Source organism: Pempheris klunzingeri, chromosome 23, assembly GCF_042242105.1.
Source record: "Pempheris klunzingeri isolate RE-2024b chromosome 23, fPemKlu1.hap1, whole genome shotgun sequence".
Classification (NCBI taxonomy): Eukaryota; Metazoa; Chordata; class Actinopteri; order Acropomatiformes; family Pempheridae; genus Pempheris; species Pempheris klunzingeri.
The window spans coordinates 2,768,803-2,786,643 of record NC_092034.1 but is presented as its reverse complement, the minus strand read 5'-3'; the positions used below and the strand labels follow the sequence as shown (position 1 = coordinate 2,786,643).

Genomic DNA, 17,841 nt, shown 5'->3' with positions numbered 1-17,841 from the left:
GAAACTGTCAGGATGTTTTTTTTACAGCAAAATAGTGTCAAACTGAATGTTTAAATGTTGTAAAACTCATATAACATCCACCTCTAATGATTTATTGGCAGTAAATACCTACCAAAAACACAGTGATGAGCCTTTTCTTCTGCAAACTTTGTGTTTGGTGGGAGTTTGTACGGCGGATAAGGAAGCATTTTAACATCAGTCACTGGAGGGTTTTATGGCTTTTTACAACATAAAAAGCTGAATTTAACACGACATGATTTCAGGGTCACGGGGAGTTGGAGCCAGTCCCATATTTGACACATCAGCCCCATTTACAGTTGCACATAAATGAGACGTTCAGTACCAAAAGTATGCAACCTGACATAAGAAGAAATCTGTTCTATGCCTCTCCATAGCTATTTAGTAATGCAGTGGATAATAAAAAGCAGAGACAGCCTTCACCTTCATATGTACATGAAAGAACTGTGAATCTGACATCTCAAAGCACGAGTTTCATCAAAAGCTGCTCTGCCCTGCTGGTTCAGCCGGTCACTGAGACAACTACAGCAGCCAGGCAGAGCTCTGATGTGCCGGTGCTGTGATTGACGTGAGTGTAGCGACCCCTACTGGTGTGAAAACAGAAATAAATAAATAAATAAAAGCTCACAGGGAAGAGAAAGACTGAACAAACAATGAAGAGAAAGAGAGGGGAGAGTCACCAGATAGCCACTAACTTCATTAAAGAGCACAAGATAAATCTGTCATCCTGTTGAGGTCAAGCATGTAGTCAAACATGCTTTTGGTTTCACTGTACGTTATGTGACTCCTTGATGGAAAAGATTGCCTTAGTTTCGACCTGAGTAATGTGTCTGGGCTGGATGGAGAAAATCCACCCACCATTTAACATGTTGAATGAGGATGAGAACAGCCTTGAGTTTTCTGAAGTGTGGCAGCCCCGTTTTCAGTCTTTTCGAAGTCTCCAACCAAAACCACAACTACATGTGACGCGGTTAAAAAAGTCCGACCTGGGTAACAGGTGGTTTTCTTTCAGGACCTGGTCTTTGAGGCGCTGGCGGGGCTGCAGATACGCACCACTAAGGCAGACTATTGACTGAAAGGTTAATGGCCCTAAAGAGCAGCCTAACACCTGGTTCAAGTCGAACAAGACCTCCTCACATGTGCAAGAACACAACCAAACCAAACGAATCAGAATGGTGTAAGGTGAATATTCCTCATTAAATGTGTTCATTCATTTGTTAGAGCACAGAAAGGGTCAGCTGTTGTGTTGTGTGTTGTGTGACCACTTCACAGTTACACATTTCAGTCGTAAAGAAATACTTTACCTGATTGGAAGGCGTGCAATGACATGATTATGTTAGAAGGGAAAACAAGAGACCAGACTGAACCCAAACATCCACCATCCCAAACTGCAGCCTGAACCCTTTTGGACTTTAAGTGACATCATGTCTGCGAGGGATAAAATGTGATTTGAGAATTCAATTCCCCGCCCTAACAGAGCCAGAGGTTGGAGGACATTTGGGTTCAGCCACAGACAGACAGACAGACAGACAGACAGAGAGCTTAAAGGGATGTTACGTACTTTCCAAAGACGGGGTCCAGGGTACAGGGGATGTAGTTTTCGTGGTCGTCGATGGTCTTTTTCCCCAAAGTGATCTTCACGTAGGGGTCACACTGACAACACAAAGGTAGAGACAAACGTTCTGTCAGCTCTTCTGCTTTTGGTTGCACTTTATTTCATTTCATTCTTCCATTTCTTTTAATAAGCACCTCAACAAGTTGATACAAAGGAAGCACATCTATTTGTTCAGCATCCTCAGGATTGTATTGTAGTTAATAATAATCAGTTCGATCCACTCGTACCTTCCCGTTGGTGTCTTTGGGCTGCAGGCCTTCAGCCTGGATGATGTAGACTCGGACCAAACACTCCTCATTGCCGTTGGGAGGAAGCTTTTTGAACTGTCTGGGGGGAGCAGCGGTGGAGGGGTCCTCCGGCAGCGGGTAGATCTTAAACATCCCCTGGTAGATATGACACGGTTAAGGTTGAGGGTAAGAGGGTTGGTTGGAGAAGTTGGAGAACTTCGCTGTGACTGGTTCATCTGTTGGCCGAGAGCTTGTCCACATGTCCACATGTACACAGGTATGTTTTTTAAAGCTTTCTTCTATGTGTTTGTCACTGAAAAAGAACCTTTCTGAGACTCCTTCTTGACAGCGCTTCCATTGTGTTTTTTCATTTTCATATGGACCTAGAGCTTTTTTTAAAGCGTGCTTGTCTGGATGGACCACCACATAGAGCACACTCCCTACATTTACCTCCCCTGGATCAATAAGCACAGACTTCACTGCCTCTCATACAAACATCCACACATGCATGCACAACATTACCCACAAATCCCCTCATCTGATCTAATATCTAATCACATATATACTCTACCTGCTCAGTTGTTCTGTGTGTTGGTCCATCATGTTTCTTTTTTCTCTCCTATGTTGCTCTTTTGTTTTTTTCACATTATTTCACCAATAAAAACTTAAATGAATCAATAAAAGTTGCCAACACTAACCTAACCCTTGTGACACTGACTTGATATGAAATGATTAACCAGATGTAGAACAGGACACCAACAACAGAGAAGAACAGCATGAAACTCTTGAAGCTGTAGCTAAACTGGGCAGAATATAACAGAGTGAAAGTAAAGTAATGCAAAGCGTAACTTTTGTTTGATCACAGATTGTTACCTTGAACTCTCCCACCACTGAAGGATCTTCTCCTTCATCCTGAGTCTTTCCTCTGTACAGTTTGAAAGTCTGACAGAAATCTGAGAGACCTTTGAAACCCTCGACCTTCTCTAACTCCCGGTCGTACACCTGAGGAAGAGGAAGAGCACTTTATTACATTTTATCCAATGGTGTGGAAATGTTTTGATAGTACTGATGCTCAAATAACAGATAACAGACGGAAGAGTGGAGGTACGAGAGGTAAAAAGAACGACAGAGGAGGAGATAAAAGAGGTAAAACTAGGGGTAAAGGAAGAAAGGAGAAAATGAGAGACAAAAGGAAGGAAGAGGAAAATCACGGCATGCATGAACTTGTGAATGATTAGTTTCTACAACATGGCATCGAGTTTAATCCTAAAACAGAAACACACACACGGTGGTATCTGCGTCAGAATTATCTTTATTTTTAAACAGTTTTTATCAGGTTGCCAAAGGAACACACACATTATTCAACATGGCATCATAGCAGACTATTGGCCAGCACAATTCCTCTGGTATTAAATTCAAACTCCAGCCAAAAGCTACTCAACACTATATTACACTCACACTGCAGGGGTGCTGGCATGAGGGAGTGTGTGTGTGTGTGTGTGTGTGTGTGCGTACTGTATCTGGGCAGGGACGTCTATGTGTCAAAAGCACAAAAAGATTCATTCGTTTTCATTAGTAATGTTTGTTTACATCAGTCACACACACACACACACACACACACTCATTCCCTCAGTCTTTTCCTATCACGGAGGAACGACAGCTCTGCAGCCGGTCGCTGAAAAGGCGAACTCTGGTTCACTTCAGCATCAGACTACAAAACTAAAAAAAACTAGAGGAGGAGGGAAAGTGAGTCTTTGCTTCATCCTCACAAAATTAGCCAGTGGGTTTAGCAGCACTCTCATTATTTGACGACTGTCGTTCCTTATATTATGTACAATTTGTGGTTTTTGCAAACTATGCACGTGCGAGGGATGCAGGCCCACTCATCGTAATTAAACAAAAAGGTTAGTTAGGTCAGAGAGATGTGGAGGGAGATGAGGGGAAAGAGGGAGGAGGCAGATGCGAGGAATGAAGGGTATATGGACTGAGACTTGGGTGGAGAAGGGGTGAAAGAGTTGGGAAAGCAGGGTGAGGAAGGGGGGAGGAACAGGACAAAGAGAGAGTGATGAGGGGCGATGATGTAAACGAAAGAGAGTTCTGGAAACAGCGGTTCATTTGACTGCTTGAACACCAAACCCAGTGCCGAGGGAGAGAGAGCGGAGCAGGTTTAGACAAAGCACCAGGGCTTCTAGGGCTGATATGAGACGTGGCTAGAAAACAGACTTAACGTCTTCTCTCTTGGAGCATAAATACATCCATCCTTTAAATCATAATCCCATTTGAGGGAAGAGTCTCTCATTTTGGGGGAAATAAGCTTATTCGCTTTCTGGCCGAGAGTTAGATAAGAGGACTGATCACCACTCTCATGTCTCTATGGTAAATATATGGAGCTACCACCAGCAGCCGGCTAACTTAGCTTAGCACAAAGACCACCAGCCATGCTGCCAATTTGACCACCATTATGAAAGAAATGTTAGTAAAACTGTTAACAGCCAACCCTTTGTATCTAGTAAAGCCTTGTTTATGTTCTCCAGGAGGGAAATATTGGCAAATATTGGAAGCAAACCCAGAGGCTACAAAGTTTTTTGGCTTTTGTGCTCTGTGAGCAATTTTCATTTAATCGAATGGGCACCATCTTGGAGTGTTGGAGTGTTTATTGTTGTGCACCAAAATCCATCCATCCATTCATTATCTGTACTGCTTATCCTTAGTGGACGTGGGAGGCTGGTGCCAGACAACCACTCACACTCACACCTATGGGCAGTTTAGAGTCACCAGTTAGCCTGCACGTCTTTGGATTGTAGGTGGAAGCCGGAGTACCTGGAGAAAACCCTGCTAACCACTGCTCTGCACATCATGCACCAAAATACAAATCTCTTTATATAAAATACTACTTGGCAACAATCTCTATTTTATGAAACATCTTCCTTCCTGTAAAGTCAAACCTCCTGGCTGTAGTACTCATGTCAGGGTGGAGGTGGTGAATTCTGATCTCCTGATCTGCGTCATTTGATGCCTCTAAATTGACACAGCAGCACAAGCCAAACATATCACCCAGTATTAGTAGTTGTGGTTGAGTAGGGGGGTGTGCCAAGAGAGCAAATGCAATAAAACTGCTGTTTTCTCGTGAGCTGGCATTCGTTCGCTGTACGAAACACAACAACACCTTATCCTCATTACTCAATCTGGGATCCGGGATGCCGTCAGTTTGCTGGTTTAAACAGAAAACGATCCAACGTCCAATTGTGACAGTTTCATCAGTCTAGAAGGGAAATAGATTCATGCACCTCTAAAGAAAGAGGTGTTTGAAATCCTCCATCAGATCTGCAGCATCAAATATACTTAAGTGATATCTATAATGTAAAGCTAAAGGTTGCACTCTATTTTCTCTGTGAGTATTTATTCACAAATGATCGCAGTGCTTCTATAAATGGGAAAAGTGAGGGTGTGACAGAAAACAACGATGTAATCACAATGACAAAGCTGAGTTAGAGGAGGTTAGAGTTGTCTTGAACGTCTTGAAGAAAGCTGGGATGATGCAAATGAAAGACAAGTCTGGAAACGCCAATCCTACCGCACCAAACCCAATACCAGGGGAGAGAGGAGCTGAAAAGGGGGAGGTAGAGAGGTGAACCGTGTCGTAACAAGGATGGAAACAGCAGCGTCTTTGTGACAGAAGAAAAAAAACAACCACTTCTACTGTCAGGGACGACGGGAGGGTGAGGAGCCGAGGAAGGACGCTGAAAAGAAGAAGAGAGGTGAGGAGGAGGTGAGAATGGAAGGAGAGGGGTGAGCCAAGGACAGAGGGAGCTTCTGACTTTAATGTAGGTAGAGACGGGATATTGAAAAGGACAGTACAAAGACGGCAAAGAGGAGGAAGGAAGAGATGAGGTGAAATTGAGCAGGATGAGAAAGGATATGGGGAAAGAATATGAAAATCGGGCTTCCTCTGAAGGTCAACAGCTGTTTTTCATGAACGCAATTCAATAAACGTACTTGTTTTGTGACTGTGATTATTATAGTTAATCAATTAAACAACTAGTTTGTGGACAACATAATGCCAAAAACAACCCACTAAAATAAATCCACTTTTTATTCTTAAGAAAAACGACAGTCCTTATATTTCCAGGACTTACCTGAGAATTGCCACGTTTTTAAACTTTCTTCGGTATCAAACTTATGCAGTTATAATTGGGGTCCAGAGTGTCAGACGTTTATACGTGTTGATGGGGTCATTGTCTTGATGGGTGAAAATGACTTGCTTCCAAGTCTCTTTTCATGCTCAAGTGGCTCCAGTCGTTCGACTTTTCCGTGATAAACAGCAGGTTAATCCGAGTCTACGCGGCTGCGTGTAAAACGTGAATATCGGTGGAATATTCCTTTTCATTAGCCATGTAAACCGCTTGGTTAGCAAAGTTGTCTTTATTGGAATAAAGGCAAAAACTAGAATAGTGATCCAGCTAATCAATCTTATGTTACTGTCATCATCTGCGTTGGATGAATCCTTTGGCTTTTTCAGGGATCTTTCATTTGCTTAAGTGATATATTTAGTCATTTCAATGGCTCATTGACTCGCGGACCTCCATGATGGCGCCAGACGAGAGCGCTGAATCGGTGATGCAACTGCAAAACCTCTGCAGCAGTTTGGGAGGAGATGGAAACAGAAACAGCAAGGTGACAGAAACGGAGGCGACAGCGGCGTCGAGGTTGAGAGGAAAGGTGAGGATATTAAGAGAGGGAGTTTACTACGGGTCAAAGCGAGGCTGGAAACTGTGCCTCAGCTGACAGTAGCAACCCAAAGACTGTCGTAGGGCAGAGGGAACACAGGCGGAGAGAAAGAAGGTGGCAGCACGGGGTGAGAGGAGGGTAAAGGAAAGGTCGGAAACAATGGCTCATTTCTCTGTGACAGTAGCTGATCTGACTGAGGCAGCTGTCAAAGTAAAGACTAGAGGAGAGAAGAGCAGGGAGGGGTGGGTGAGGAGAGGGGTGAGGAGAGGGTGAAACTCAGGCAAAGCGACAATGGAACCAGTGGCTCATTGGTCATTTCGCTAGTTTCCATCCAAGTGTCAAGTGAAATTTAAGCAAAGTTTTGAAATGTCGCAAAAACTCAAAGGCAACTTACATGTGTTTCCATCAGCAGGGGTGAAACCATTTAATAAGCTTCCTGAATGAAAGAAATACACCCAGTAGATGGCTAAATGGAAAGAGCCTCTCAAGGGTCAATGAATATTGGGCAGGCTGTTATTGTTCTCTATTGTGCCGTTTAGTTTTATCCTTGTTTTAATGCTTTCATCTCTGGGACAAAGACATGGAAATGTACCTTTACTTAAGAGCAAGTTTGGAAAGTTTCAGGTAGTTAGAAGATACTTTCAATTACTTTCCAATGTGATTGATCATGTTTGTTCTACTGATGCTTCCAAAATGTATCAGATAATTTACTAATCTTCCACAAAACCTTTATTTGAAAGCTTTTTTCGGATCGATTACATCATGTTATTATTGCTTTCAAGCCTTTGTGCTACATGTATGTAAGGACACATGCTGAAAACTGAACCCGAAGCTCTATGAAGGAAGAGAAAGCACATAAAAAAAAGTACAGAGGATGGAGTTAAAGCTGCTGTACTGATGTGAAATGGCTTTCAAGGGAGAGGTTAGAGGTCTGATTTAGGGGTAATGAAAAAAGGCCAAATTCTGACGTGAATAGTCATTTGTTCGAGCATCAGACAAGAACAAGTGATGTGTGCTTTGTGTCCCGGTGGAAGAAAAGGTCGGCGTTTGGGCCAAGAGAATTGGGATAAGGGTTGAGCAGAGCGTGGGTGACGGCGGAGAGGCTCCTGGGACGGCGGCTGAACCGTGGCAGCCTCTGAAAGACCGAGACTAAAGACAGACGCTGACGACGGCTGACGTGATCCCTCATCGTCGCGCCCGCCAACATCGGAGAGCGACTTTTTCCCCCCGAATCCAACCCACTGCGGCGTTCCCAAAGCGAATTCAACACGGATGAGTCACCGGAGTTGTTCTGAAAACGGCCGGAATGTCACGGCACCGGACTGCGACGACGGGGCATGAGAAGAGAGGGGGAGGTGGGGAAGGATGGAGGGATGGACTGACGGAGGGAACTGGCAGGAGGGCAAAAATGTGATTTAAATGGTGGAGTTGTAACGAGCAAAACATTTCAAGAAAATGGAACAAAGGGCCGCACTGTCTCGAACTTCCTCATGTTTTCCTCCATCGCTCGCCATCTTTTTCCCTTCTTGTTTACTATATTTACAGTATTTATCATCTTTCAATGCTTTTCCCCCTTTTCTCTGACATTTTCCCAACCAACGGACACACACATAGATAGGATATTTAGCCGGCACTAGCAGAGACCTCAGCAGACATAAAGAAATACATAAAAAGAATCCATCCATCCATTGTCCATGCTTTGGGTTTAGAGTCACCAATTAACCTAACCTGCATGTCTTCGGACTGTGGGAGGAAGCTGGAGAACGTGAAAACTCCACACAGAAAGGTTCAAAGGCTAAAAACCGTCGTTGCCGGCCAGCGGATTTGAACCTGGAACCTTCTTGCTGTGAGGCAACACTGCTAAACCAGAGTGACTTGACATGAAGAGTTATTTTCATGCCATAAAACACACAAAAGTAACGAGTGGGAAATGTTCAATACCCCCCAGATCACCTCAGACTGCTTTATTAGCTATTAGCATGTAGCGCCTGGACTTTAAAGGTGCAGTGTGAAGGATTTACAGGGATCTATTGACAGAAAGGGAGTAATAATCTTTGTAATTAAGTTCTGAGTACTTCATAGTTGCCTGAAACTAAGAATTGTGGTGTTTACATCTGTTTAGTATGAGCCCCTTATATCATTCTCTTCCACTGAGTTCACCATTTTGCACTGCTATGTTTCTACAGCAGCCCAGATTGGACAAACAACAGGGCTGTTTTGCATTTTTATGTTGAAATAGTTGCTTGAGTACACTGGATAGAGGACAAAAAAGTAGAGCATTATGTGATTGCTGGTGGTGATAAGTTTGACAAACACTTATCAATACATTTGCCACTACTAGCTGTCAATCTACAACCTCACCACCACTAAATCCTACACACTGCACCTTTAACGAGTTAGCGAATTAGCAGCTAATCATCTAGAGCCAACAGATGCCAGTGTGTTGTCAGATGGTTTGAAGCTGTAGAAGCTGTGATACCACATCATTCATTCATGTGAAACCCATCTATTACACAAAATAAGAGTGATATCTGACGAAGCTTCTACTAACTAGAAACGTTGATTGTTGATACACTTACTGATCACATATTGAACACTGATTTCTATGTGGACAGGACATGTTTAATGGTCCTTTTATTTCTCCTCAGTTTTACACTCTCCTACCGTCAGCGTGTCGAAGCCTCTCTCCAGGTACGTCCCGTACTTGTTTTTCTCTCCAGTCGAGGCGTAGAATTTACTCCACCAGTCCATGAACTCTTCCTCCTGTTGGTCACATATTCAGAGGTCAGAGATGTGGGATGACTCTATTACATACTGTGGTGTTAAAAAAAAACTCTAAATATCCATAATTATTGATCTAAACTGTGTATTTTTGTCTTTTACAACTCAAATTCTTGCTCTTCTAGAAATGTTTGCATTGGATTCTATATTTTCACGGAGAGAAACAACCTCAGAGTTCATCTCCTTACTCACCAGAACTAATGTGGCTAATGAAATGGACCCTTCATCATGGCCGGGCATGATTTTGCTCAATATTTTAACTCCCTTAATGACCTTTGACCTTTAAAACCCCATGAAAAGTGCTGTAACGAGTGCTGTTTGGCTTTGTAAGTGCAGCACACCGCCGGGCTGAGGAATAACCCGCTTTTCATGATTTTTCCAATGATTGCATAGCAACATGGAGTCGGCCAACTCACGTCAACACAAGTAACAATTGCCTCTGGTGGCTCGGCGGCATTAAGGTCACGGTATATGGGTGTTCTGAGGCAATGGAAACGGGCAACATTAGGATGGGAACCGGCACAAAGTGGACAAAACCAACAGAAGAAACATTAAGGCCAAAAAAATAAAAAAATGCAAAATGTATGTTTATGTATGAATGAAAAGAATTCATCTGCTGCTTCGCTCTGAGCTCTTTTCCATCATTTCTCTGTTACACAGAAATATTTTCCCAAATCTATTCCACTCGTTGAATCCTTATTGAACAGATTCAATCGATTAACTGTGTTTGAATGAAGCTATTTGGTGCTCATTTTGCTTCTAGTAGTATGTTTTGTTTGTGGCCAACAAGTTCTCTAAAGTGAACTTTGAGTTGTTCGTGTACATGTTTGCACTCTTTAGGGTGTAAATCAGAGAGTGTTGGCAGAGATGGGGAAAAAGCTATGGTTTTGGTTTTGGTTATGAAGTCCTAAACAAGTCATACAGCCATAATAAATGCACTTTTTTACTCTTTATTTCTTAAATTCAAACACAGCATTTAAAAGCAACATGATCAGGTTTGTGTTATGTTGTTGTTACTGTGAGTTGCCAGTTTGTGACGTCAGATTAGAGGATTAGAGTCCGACAACTACAACCACTTCAGGCTAGTTTTGTTTGTGCATGACCCAAGAGTTTTAACATTTGAATATGATTCTTGATTTTTTTTCAGGCTTAGAGTTCATCTGCATGAAAAAAGCCAAATTCTGCCAAGTCTACAGCTATCAGACCCATGACTCAAGTCAAAGACATGTGACTTTAGGCTTATAGAGAGCTGGAGTGAAACTGGGTTATGTTCCAGAAGTAAGAAAACATCATTCAAAATCCTACTGGAAAACACTAATACAAAAAATCCTTTTTTTAATGTTTATTTAATATTTCTGTTTCTGCTTACGTGCTCATTCATACAGCTGTAATAACAGAAGGAAGGAGGGGACTGATTGGTGTAGGTTACAACATTAGGAGAAAGGTTTGGTGAATTTTATGGATCAAGTTACAACGATGGCGCCACGCTGGTGAATTTACATGGAATCTGTAATGTTTTTCTGTTATTTATAAACTAATCAGTGTTTAACTTTGTTGAACTCATGAAGAGTTGGTATAACCATCTTTTAATTGACAGTAAAAGCACCTTTTATCACTTTCACTCTGATTTATACATTTATATCTGATGTTAGGCTGTTTTACTTGTGTTTTATATTTATTATATTTATAGAACATACAAGCACATACATATTTTTACTGGATTTATATCACTATTGCTGTTATCATATATATTCTGTTTTTATAATAATTCACTGTAAATACTAAATACTGAATCTTAAATCTTGTAACAGGAGCTATTTCTGATAACAGCTTGTCTTAGAATAATGAAAGTAATCCTCAGGAACATGCTTATTTTTTTCATAAAAGACCCATGAAAGAAATGCTGAATGATTATTGCACTGAGTTACAGAAGCTCTCTGAGTTCAGAGTTCAGCTCTCTGTAAATGTACAGCTCATGCTGAGGTAGGAGAGCTAACAACATCCACATGAGGTAAGCACAAGGTTTGATAGCTCATTTAAAATTCTTGCAAAAAAAAAAAAATACTGCAGATAAAAAGACAAAAATGCCCTTTTTTTCTAATTAGCGGAAATATGTGACTACATAATGCACTGTTGCATCATGGGACCTCTAACTGAGTCCCAAGCAGTGATCAGAAATCTGTAATTAATCTATCACTGATTAAACAAACTTACCCACTGTAACATCTAGTGTCAGCGTTAACAGTAAAAAGCAGGTCAGACACAGATCACAGTTCATCTCTCACACACACACACACACACACACACTGACCACACACACTCACATAACAGGATTAAACACATTTTGAGCAGCTTTTCAACACATTTTGTAAGACTCATACTCATTACACATTAAGGGTTTCATTCCAAAATGAAATACACACCACTAGAAAAGAAACCTGAAATAAATCCCTGCATTACAAAATGACTGCTGGCATGAAAGTAAAGGCCGTTAAAGTCTTACTATTGCAGCTATGAGTCATCCTGAGGCCGGCGCTTACAATGTCGTTCTGTTTGGGGGATAAAATATCTTTGTTTTTGAAATGTTGACTGATGGCTTCTTGTGGTTTGGACACGAGTCATTTTGATTTATAGTATATGATTTTTGGGAGGATATATAACATCTTTGAATGAAACCCTCTTATGTGTTTTTATCAAAACTTCTGCTTTCTCAAGTATGAAGCAGCCTCATCCATCAAATTTACTAAAAGTCTGTTCACATTGGCAACGTGTTAGGGCCTATTTAAACATTCATTTCTGGGTATTTTCTCACAGAAAAAAACTGTCTGTCTGAGTGTGTGTGTGTGTTTATGTGTGTGTGTGTGTGTGTCCACAGCAGCCCGTTGCAGCCGTGACGCAACAAGGAAACAACGACTACAAAGATGGGGAATACCGAGGGGACAGATCAAGCTACCAGCCTGCCCCTTCACACACACACAAAAACTCACATTTCAGTTCGACCCGTCCCCGCCCTGCAACCTTCAACCCTCCGAGGAACACTCCAGCTTAAAACACACTCATGACGCATGTACCACTTTTTCCTTTTTGTGTCTGTGTGTGTGTGTGTGTGTGTGTGTGTTTTAGTGTGTGTGCAGCCACAGATGTAGAACAAAAGTGCTCTTATGGCACTAGGTTGGTGTGGAATCCCCTTTCTCCTACTTCCCATAGACTCATTGGCTCACACACACACACACACACACACACACCGAGGGGGGAAAACTATGGAATTCCTAATTTTTCCAAAGTGGCAGCATGGCATGGAAAAGGGCAGCACGTGGAGTTTAACTGGTACATGACACACACATGCACGCACGGCGCTGTGTGTCTGAGGCGTGAAGTGTCTGGTGTCTGTTAATGTGCCCTGTGTGTGTGCAGCCGGTGCCAAGCATTGATGACAGGGGCGCCAGAAAGTGTGTGTGTGTGCGTGTGCCCACTATGTGTGTCAAGGTGTGTTCACTCAAGTCCACAGACAGATTAAGGCCGTCGGTGGAGCGTTCCAGACTACAACGACGGGTATTTAGTACACACTCAGGACGTCGAACACACACATAAACACACACATGCAGTGGTCTGTTCAGGGTGTCAGTGTGGTTTGCAGCCTATCATTACGCCCTGCAGGGAAAGCCAGGCTAACCAAACCAGACTGGCACTGCCAAGAACTCTGCGAGCAGAGCGAGTGGATTTACATAAGAGCGCAGAGCTGCTTCATAAATGCCTTTTTTTGTGGGGAAATCCCTTCTACAGCACAGCGAGAGGTCAGAGGTCAAATCAGCAACACTGAAGCTGGAAGAGGAAAAGTCCAGACTGACGGAGTGTTCGAGAGGTTTTTGTTGACTCATAAAGTTAATTTATTACCAGGAAGTTACTGTAAAAAAGCCGACAAACTCTAAAAACTAGTTTACAGCTTGTGCACAACAGCGTTCTGGGTAAATGCAGGTGCAAGAAAGGTTGAAGTTTGGTTTGATTTAGGAAAAAAATATCACGGTTCAGGTTCAACTTCGTCATGGTTAGAATAATAACGAAGCATCAACATCCACCACCAACAAGCACACAATCCACCCTAACCTCCACCGAACACCGACTGTTTTTGCTCTTTTCACAACATCATCTAACTTCCTGTTTTCTTCCCAACCCGGCTTCGTCACTCGAACTTGATACTGATCATCGTTTTGGGCTGAGATGTGGTGACTGTGAAAACCATCGTTGGACTGCCTTAAGGACATTAAAGCTTGGACGGCTTGAAACTATTTAAACTTCCATCAAAGTCAAAGTGAAGTACTGAAAATCTAGCTTTTCCCAACTCAGACTTATATCTAAGGTCAAGTCTTCCTTGTGTTTTAGTGGTTTTATTTATTTTAACCCAACTGGACTACTGTAACACCCTTTATGTTGGTATGTTGGTGTCGGCCAGGCCTCCCTCTCCCATCCCGGACTCTCTTCATTGGCTCCCCGTACGTTTTAGGATTGATTTTAAAAATATTATATGGGCAGGCACCAACCTGTCTATCTGACCTCAACCCCACGTCCCATCAAGGTCGCTCACATCTCTGTTTGCCCCAAGATTAAGGTTGAAACTCCAACACTGTCTTCGTTTAATTCCAACTTAAAAACTCAGTTTTCTTTGGCTTTTAACTCAGTATGAGAGCCTTTATTCTTCTTATCGTGCTGTTGTTTTCATTATTGTTTTGTCCTTTTGTCTTTGAAACTTGGATTGGACAGCAAATGATTCACCTTTGGCCTTGTTGACCTGTTTTTGTATTCAGTCTAGAAATGTGGACTCTGGAGAATCCTACACCTGAATCCTGCTTCAGCAGGGAGGTTGGGTGCTTTGAGGAGAATTTCCAGAACCGCCGAGCTTTTCTCCCCATACAAAACTGCACTTTTTGATTTTCTTCGACACGATTCTGTATCTCCAAAATAAACTGGTCAATGTGAAGAATGTGGAAAGACTGGGCTAGATGTTTCAGCGGAGCTGTTTGTGTGTATTTGTCATTCCCTCCACTGTGGTTTCAAGGCAGAGCACCAAACCTCAAGTAAAAATCTGTGGCATTTTCACATAAATAAATGTCTTCTTTGCTATCACTGATTGACATTACACAGTAGTGACTCCATCTATATCCAGTTCCTGAAAGCTTTTCCATTTGCTGTTCTACACTCTCGCTGCTCTTTTCTTTGAAAGTTCTTCTGACGTGCAGGAAATGATGCGTACCAGATTTCTGGCTAGTCTGGAATAACCTGGAGAAGAACTGGGTTTTAGCATTAGCAATAGTTGCCTCAACGGAGGAATTATCACTATAAGGAGCAGCAGTTTACTTTAAAAAGATCGTTTGAGCCAGATAATATCCACTTGTGATGCTTCCTGAACTGCTAGACTGAAATGGCTGTATTATTATTATTATTATTATTAAATAAAGTTGCTTTTTTTATTCCAATATGTTCACTAGCCAGTAGCTAACATTGTCTATCTATTGTTTTCTGCTGAGATGGTATAGCCAGCGGGTTTTAAAAGCTTTTAATGTGAAAAACAACCCAGAAAATGAAAGTGAAATTACATTTTGGGGTCGTCACTACGAGGGACAGCTTTAGAAATCTGAACTTTTTACCCAATTGCAAATAGCCAAATGCTTACTAGATAGACTGACACAACAAATACCACAGGTGTTTTTGCTTGACATTTAGAAATTGGTGATTCTTAAGAATCCAATATGCCAAAGTCTGGCATTCAACGCCAATGGTGGACTCATAAAAACAAAAACCGCCCATATCATCCAGATGGGCATGGACACATTCGGATGACTTCCTCTGCAGCAAATATGAGCAGCATTCAGATTGTGGAGGTGAACAGCATCTTACATCAGTCTGTGGCTTAAATCAGCAGAACAAGAAAAATAATAATAATTTAGTAAGCTATTTTGACATCATGTTTCTGGTCACAGTGTCATTATGGGGCCATAAATGTGTGTTTCATAAACCCCCAAAAATGCCACAAAGTCACCTGGCATGACGCCATTTCAGCTGGTTTGTCAGCCAGGGAGGATTTATGAAAGTAATAGGCAAACTACAACATTTTCAGACTGGGATTATAACCAAACCTGACTGCTTTTTGGCGATGAACTGGAATAGTTGTGATGAGAATTAATGGCAGAGGAAAGACACAGTACAACCACAATTTTTGAAGGGGCACAAATTGATATAAAGCACGTCATCAATGGAAAACGTAGACACAAAAACCACAGTGTATGGAAGTGACTTGACAGCTTTTTCAAGTACGACTACCTTAAGGAGGGATTAAAAAAACAAGAGAAGAGGGAGGGTGGTTTGATCTGTGACAAATACTACCATCAAGCCTGGATGCTGCGTATGAAACGTGACACACAATGTTCATTTTCCATCTGAGCGATGTTAGATCTCGAATATCTCGAAGGGGGGTCGGTGCCCCCGAGGTCTGAGGAGCCATGACGCTACTGACAGCCGATCTTCTTAAACTTTTCCAACTCTGAAACTAAATCTGACTGATTGGCCTTGGAAGCCGCTCTACTGAGCGCACACTCTGCGGCAGTAATCTGGTAATCATCAGACATATACGCCCATGACCCGTTTTTTGGTTGCCACCCAGAGATTAAGAAGCCAGGATTTACAGCACATGAGAGAGCAAGCTTTCTTTTTCTGGTGCCATGAGATATTAGTCCTCCCTCTTTTTCCTCATTTCAGTCCGTTTTTTTGACTCTTTTCCTTCCCTCTGCCTCTCTGTAAGTCACTTTGTCCCCCCTTAACCCTCTCCCACTTATCCATCCTTCCCTCGGCCTTTAGCAACTGTGTGCTCACAGAGAGTTGTGGTATAGAGGATCTATAGCAGCTCTGTTGACTTTGGCCTCGGCCAGACAGAAAGCTGAGCCTTTAATTTGACTGGTTTCAATATCTGACCCTTAATAAAACAAATATCTTTGTTTGGAGAGAAAAAAATCGCCCCCCCAATTACTGTCGAGCGAGGAGGGAGAGTGCACTACTGGATGTGTGTGTTTGTGTGCGCAGTCTGGTCCGGGTCAAGCTAAGTCTTCAAATTGACCTGGCTTAGATAAATAAAATGGAAGAATGTAACAAGGAGCATGGTCTCGGCTTGAAATCTGGGATCAGATTTCTCCTGTAACCACACGGCTCGGCGTGCGTCGCTCTGTAAAACCCTGATTTCTACAGGAGAAGGTATTTTCCTGAGCCACGACCAAAAGAGCAAAATGTAAAACGTTTCTTGTTTCATCCCGGGGAGCGAAAGCACAGGTTTCTCCGTCTTTATCTCATTCCTTCCAGGTCAGCCCTCATCTCCCTGCAGCCAGAGTTATCCATCAGTGTCTTACTTAAAATAAACTTCATCAATAAAGGGCTTTCGCTCTAAAATTAGGTCTCTGCTACTGTCAGCTGCCTGGTAAGTAAAGCACTTTGTGGGTTACTGTGAACACAAGGGATTAATTTAAAGAATCATGTGTTTGTATGGCTTTTTTTTTTTATCATGTAACATTTTTGAGACATGCAATATAGTTTTTATGCAAAAGTGGCAGGCAGTCATTGGCTTCTATTAATTTCTGTATGTTTGAAACTCAATTAGATTGTTTTCTGACTTAATTTAACATTAGTTTATATTAGATTATCATTACATGGTTTAAAGGAATAGTCCTCAAAGTATTATTTGTGATTGTGATGCTTTAACTTGTGAGACATCACGTCGACCCAGTGGATTTAATGTTTTGTATTTAAGTGTAAAACCTGTGTAAAACCGATAAAGTCTTATGTTTATCTCTCTGTTTGCTATTAACTAAAATCTGGACCATCACCATTATCATTGCAAATGCTGACTGAAAGGAAAAGTCCACTGCTTTTTTGATCATCATGTTTTGATCATTTCAAATAAAATATTGAAAAAAATATCCATATAAATATAATAACTGATTTAAAACACATCAACCTTTTAAATAAAATGTGAGAGTGCAGATACCTTGTGTTTGTGCAGGTTTATACGTTCATTATATCTGTTTAGTGTCAGACTTTATTCTGGCCTCATATCTGTGACTGGCTCATCCACTGCAGGAAGAAGCCTTGAACTCTATATTTTCATTTTTCACGGCGAGAGATGCAAGGAAACCATTGAAAAGTAGTAAAAAAAATACATAAAAACGTATAAATAGCAGCGGCATGATATTCACAACAATACGACGAGTTTGGAAAACCACAAAAACAACAGCATGGAAATAAAAGACTAATTTAGCAGCAATAAACATTATGCTGTCATTATAGTAGCTGTTGTTAATGACACTTTGTTATCTTAAAAAACACATAATGTGCTTTTAAATCATGATTGAAGGATTATAATATACATTTTTTCATAAAAAAGCGACTCAGTAGAGACACGATTTGATGCTTTTAAAAACTGTTGCCGATGTG

At 41.7% G+C, this 17,841-nt stretch overlaps 1 protein-coding gene across 1 annotated transcript in view; it reads right to left on the bottom strand.

Annotated features, from left to right (window-relative positions):
* The window catches only part of dysf (dysferlin, limb girdle muscular dystrophy 2B (autosomal recessive)), a 71,475-nt gene that overhangs the window by 14,269 nt on the left and 39,365 nt on the right, over positions 1 to 17,841 (bottom strand). Inside the window, exons 42-45 of the mRNA XM_070855188.1 lie at positions 9,253 to 9,351; positions 2,734 to 2,862; positions 1,861 to 2,016; positions 1,580 to 1,671 (exon numbers count right to left, since the gene is read on the bottom strand). Coding sequence (XP_070711289.1) covers positions 1,580 to 1,671; positions 1,861 to 2,016; positions 2,734 to 2,862; positions 9,253 to 9,351 — 476 coding nt within the window. The remainder of the gene's footprint in view (positions 1 to 1,579; positions 1,672 to 1,860; positions 2,017 to 2,733; positions 2,863 to 9,252; positions 9,352 to 17,841) is intronic.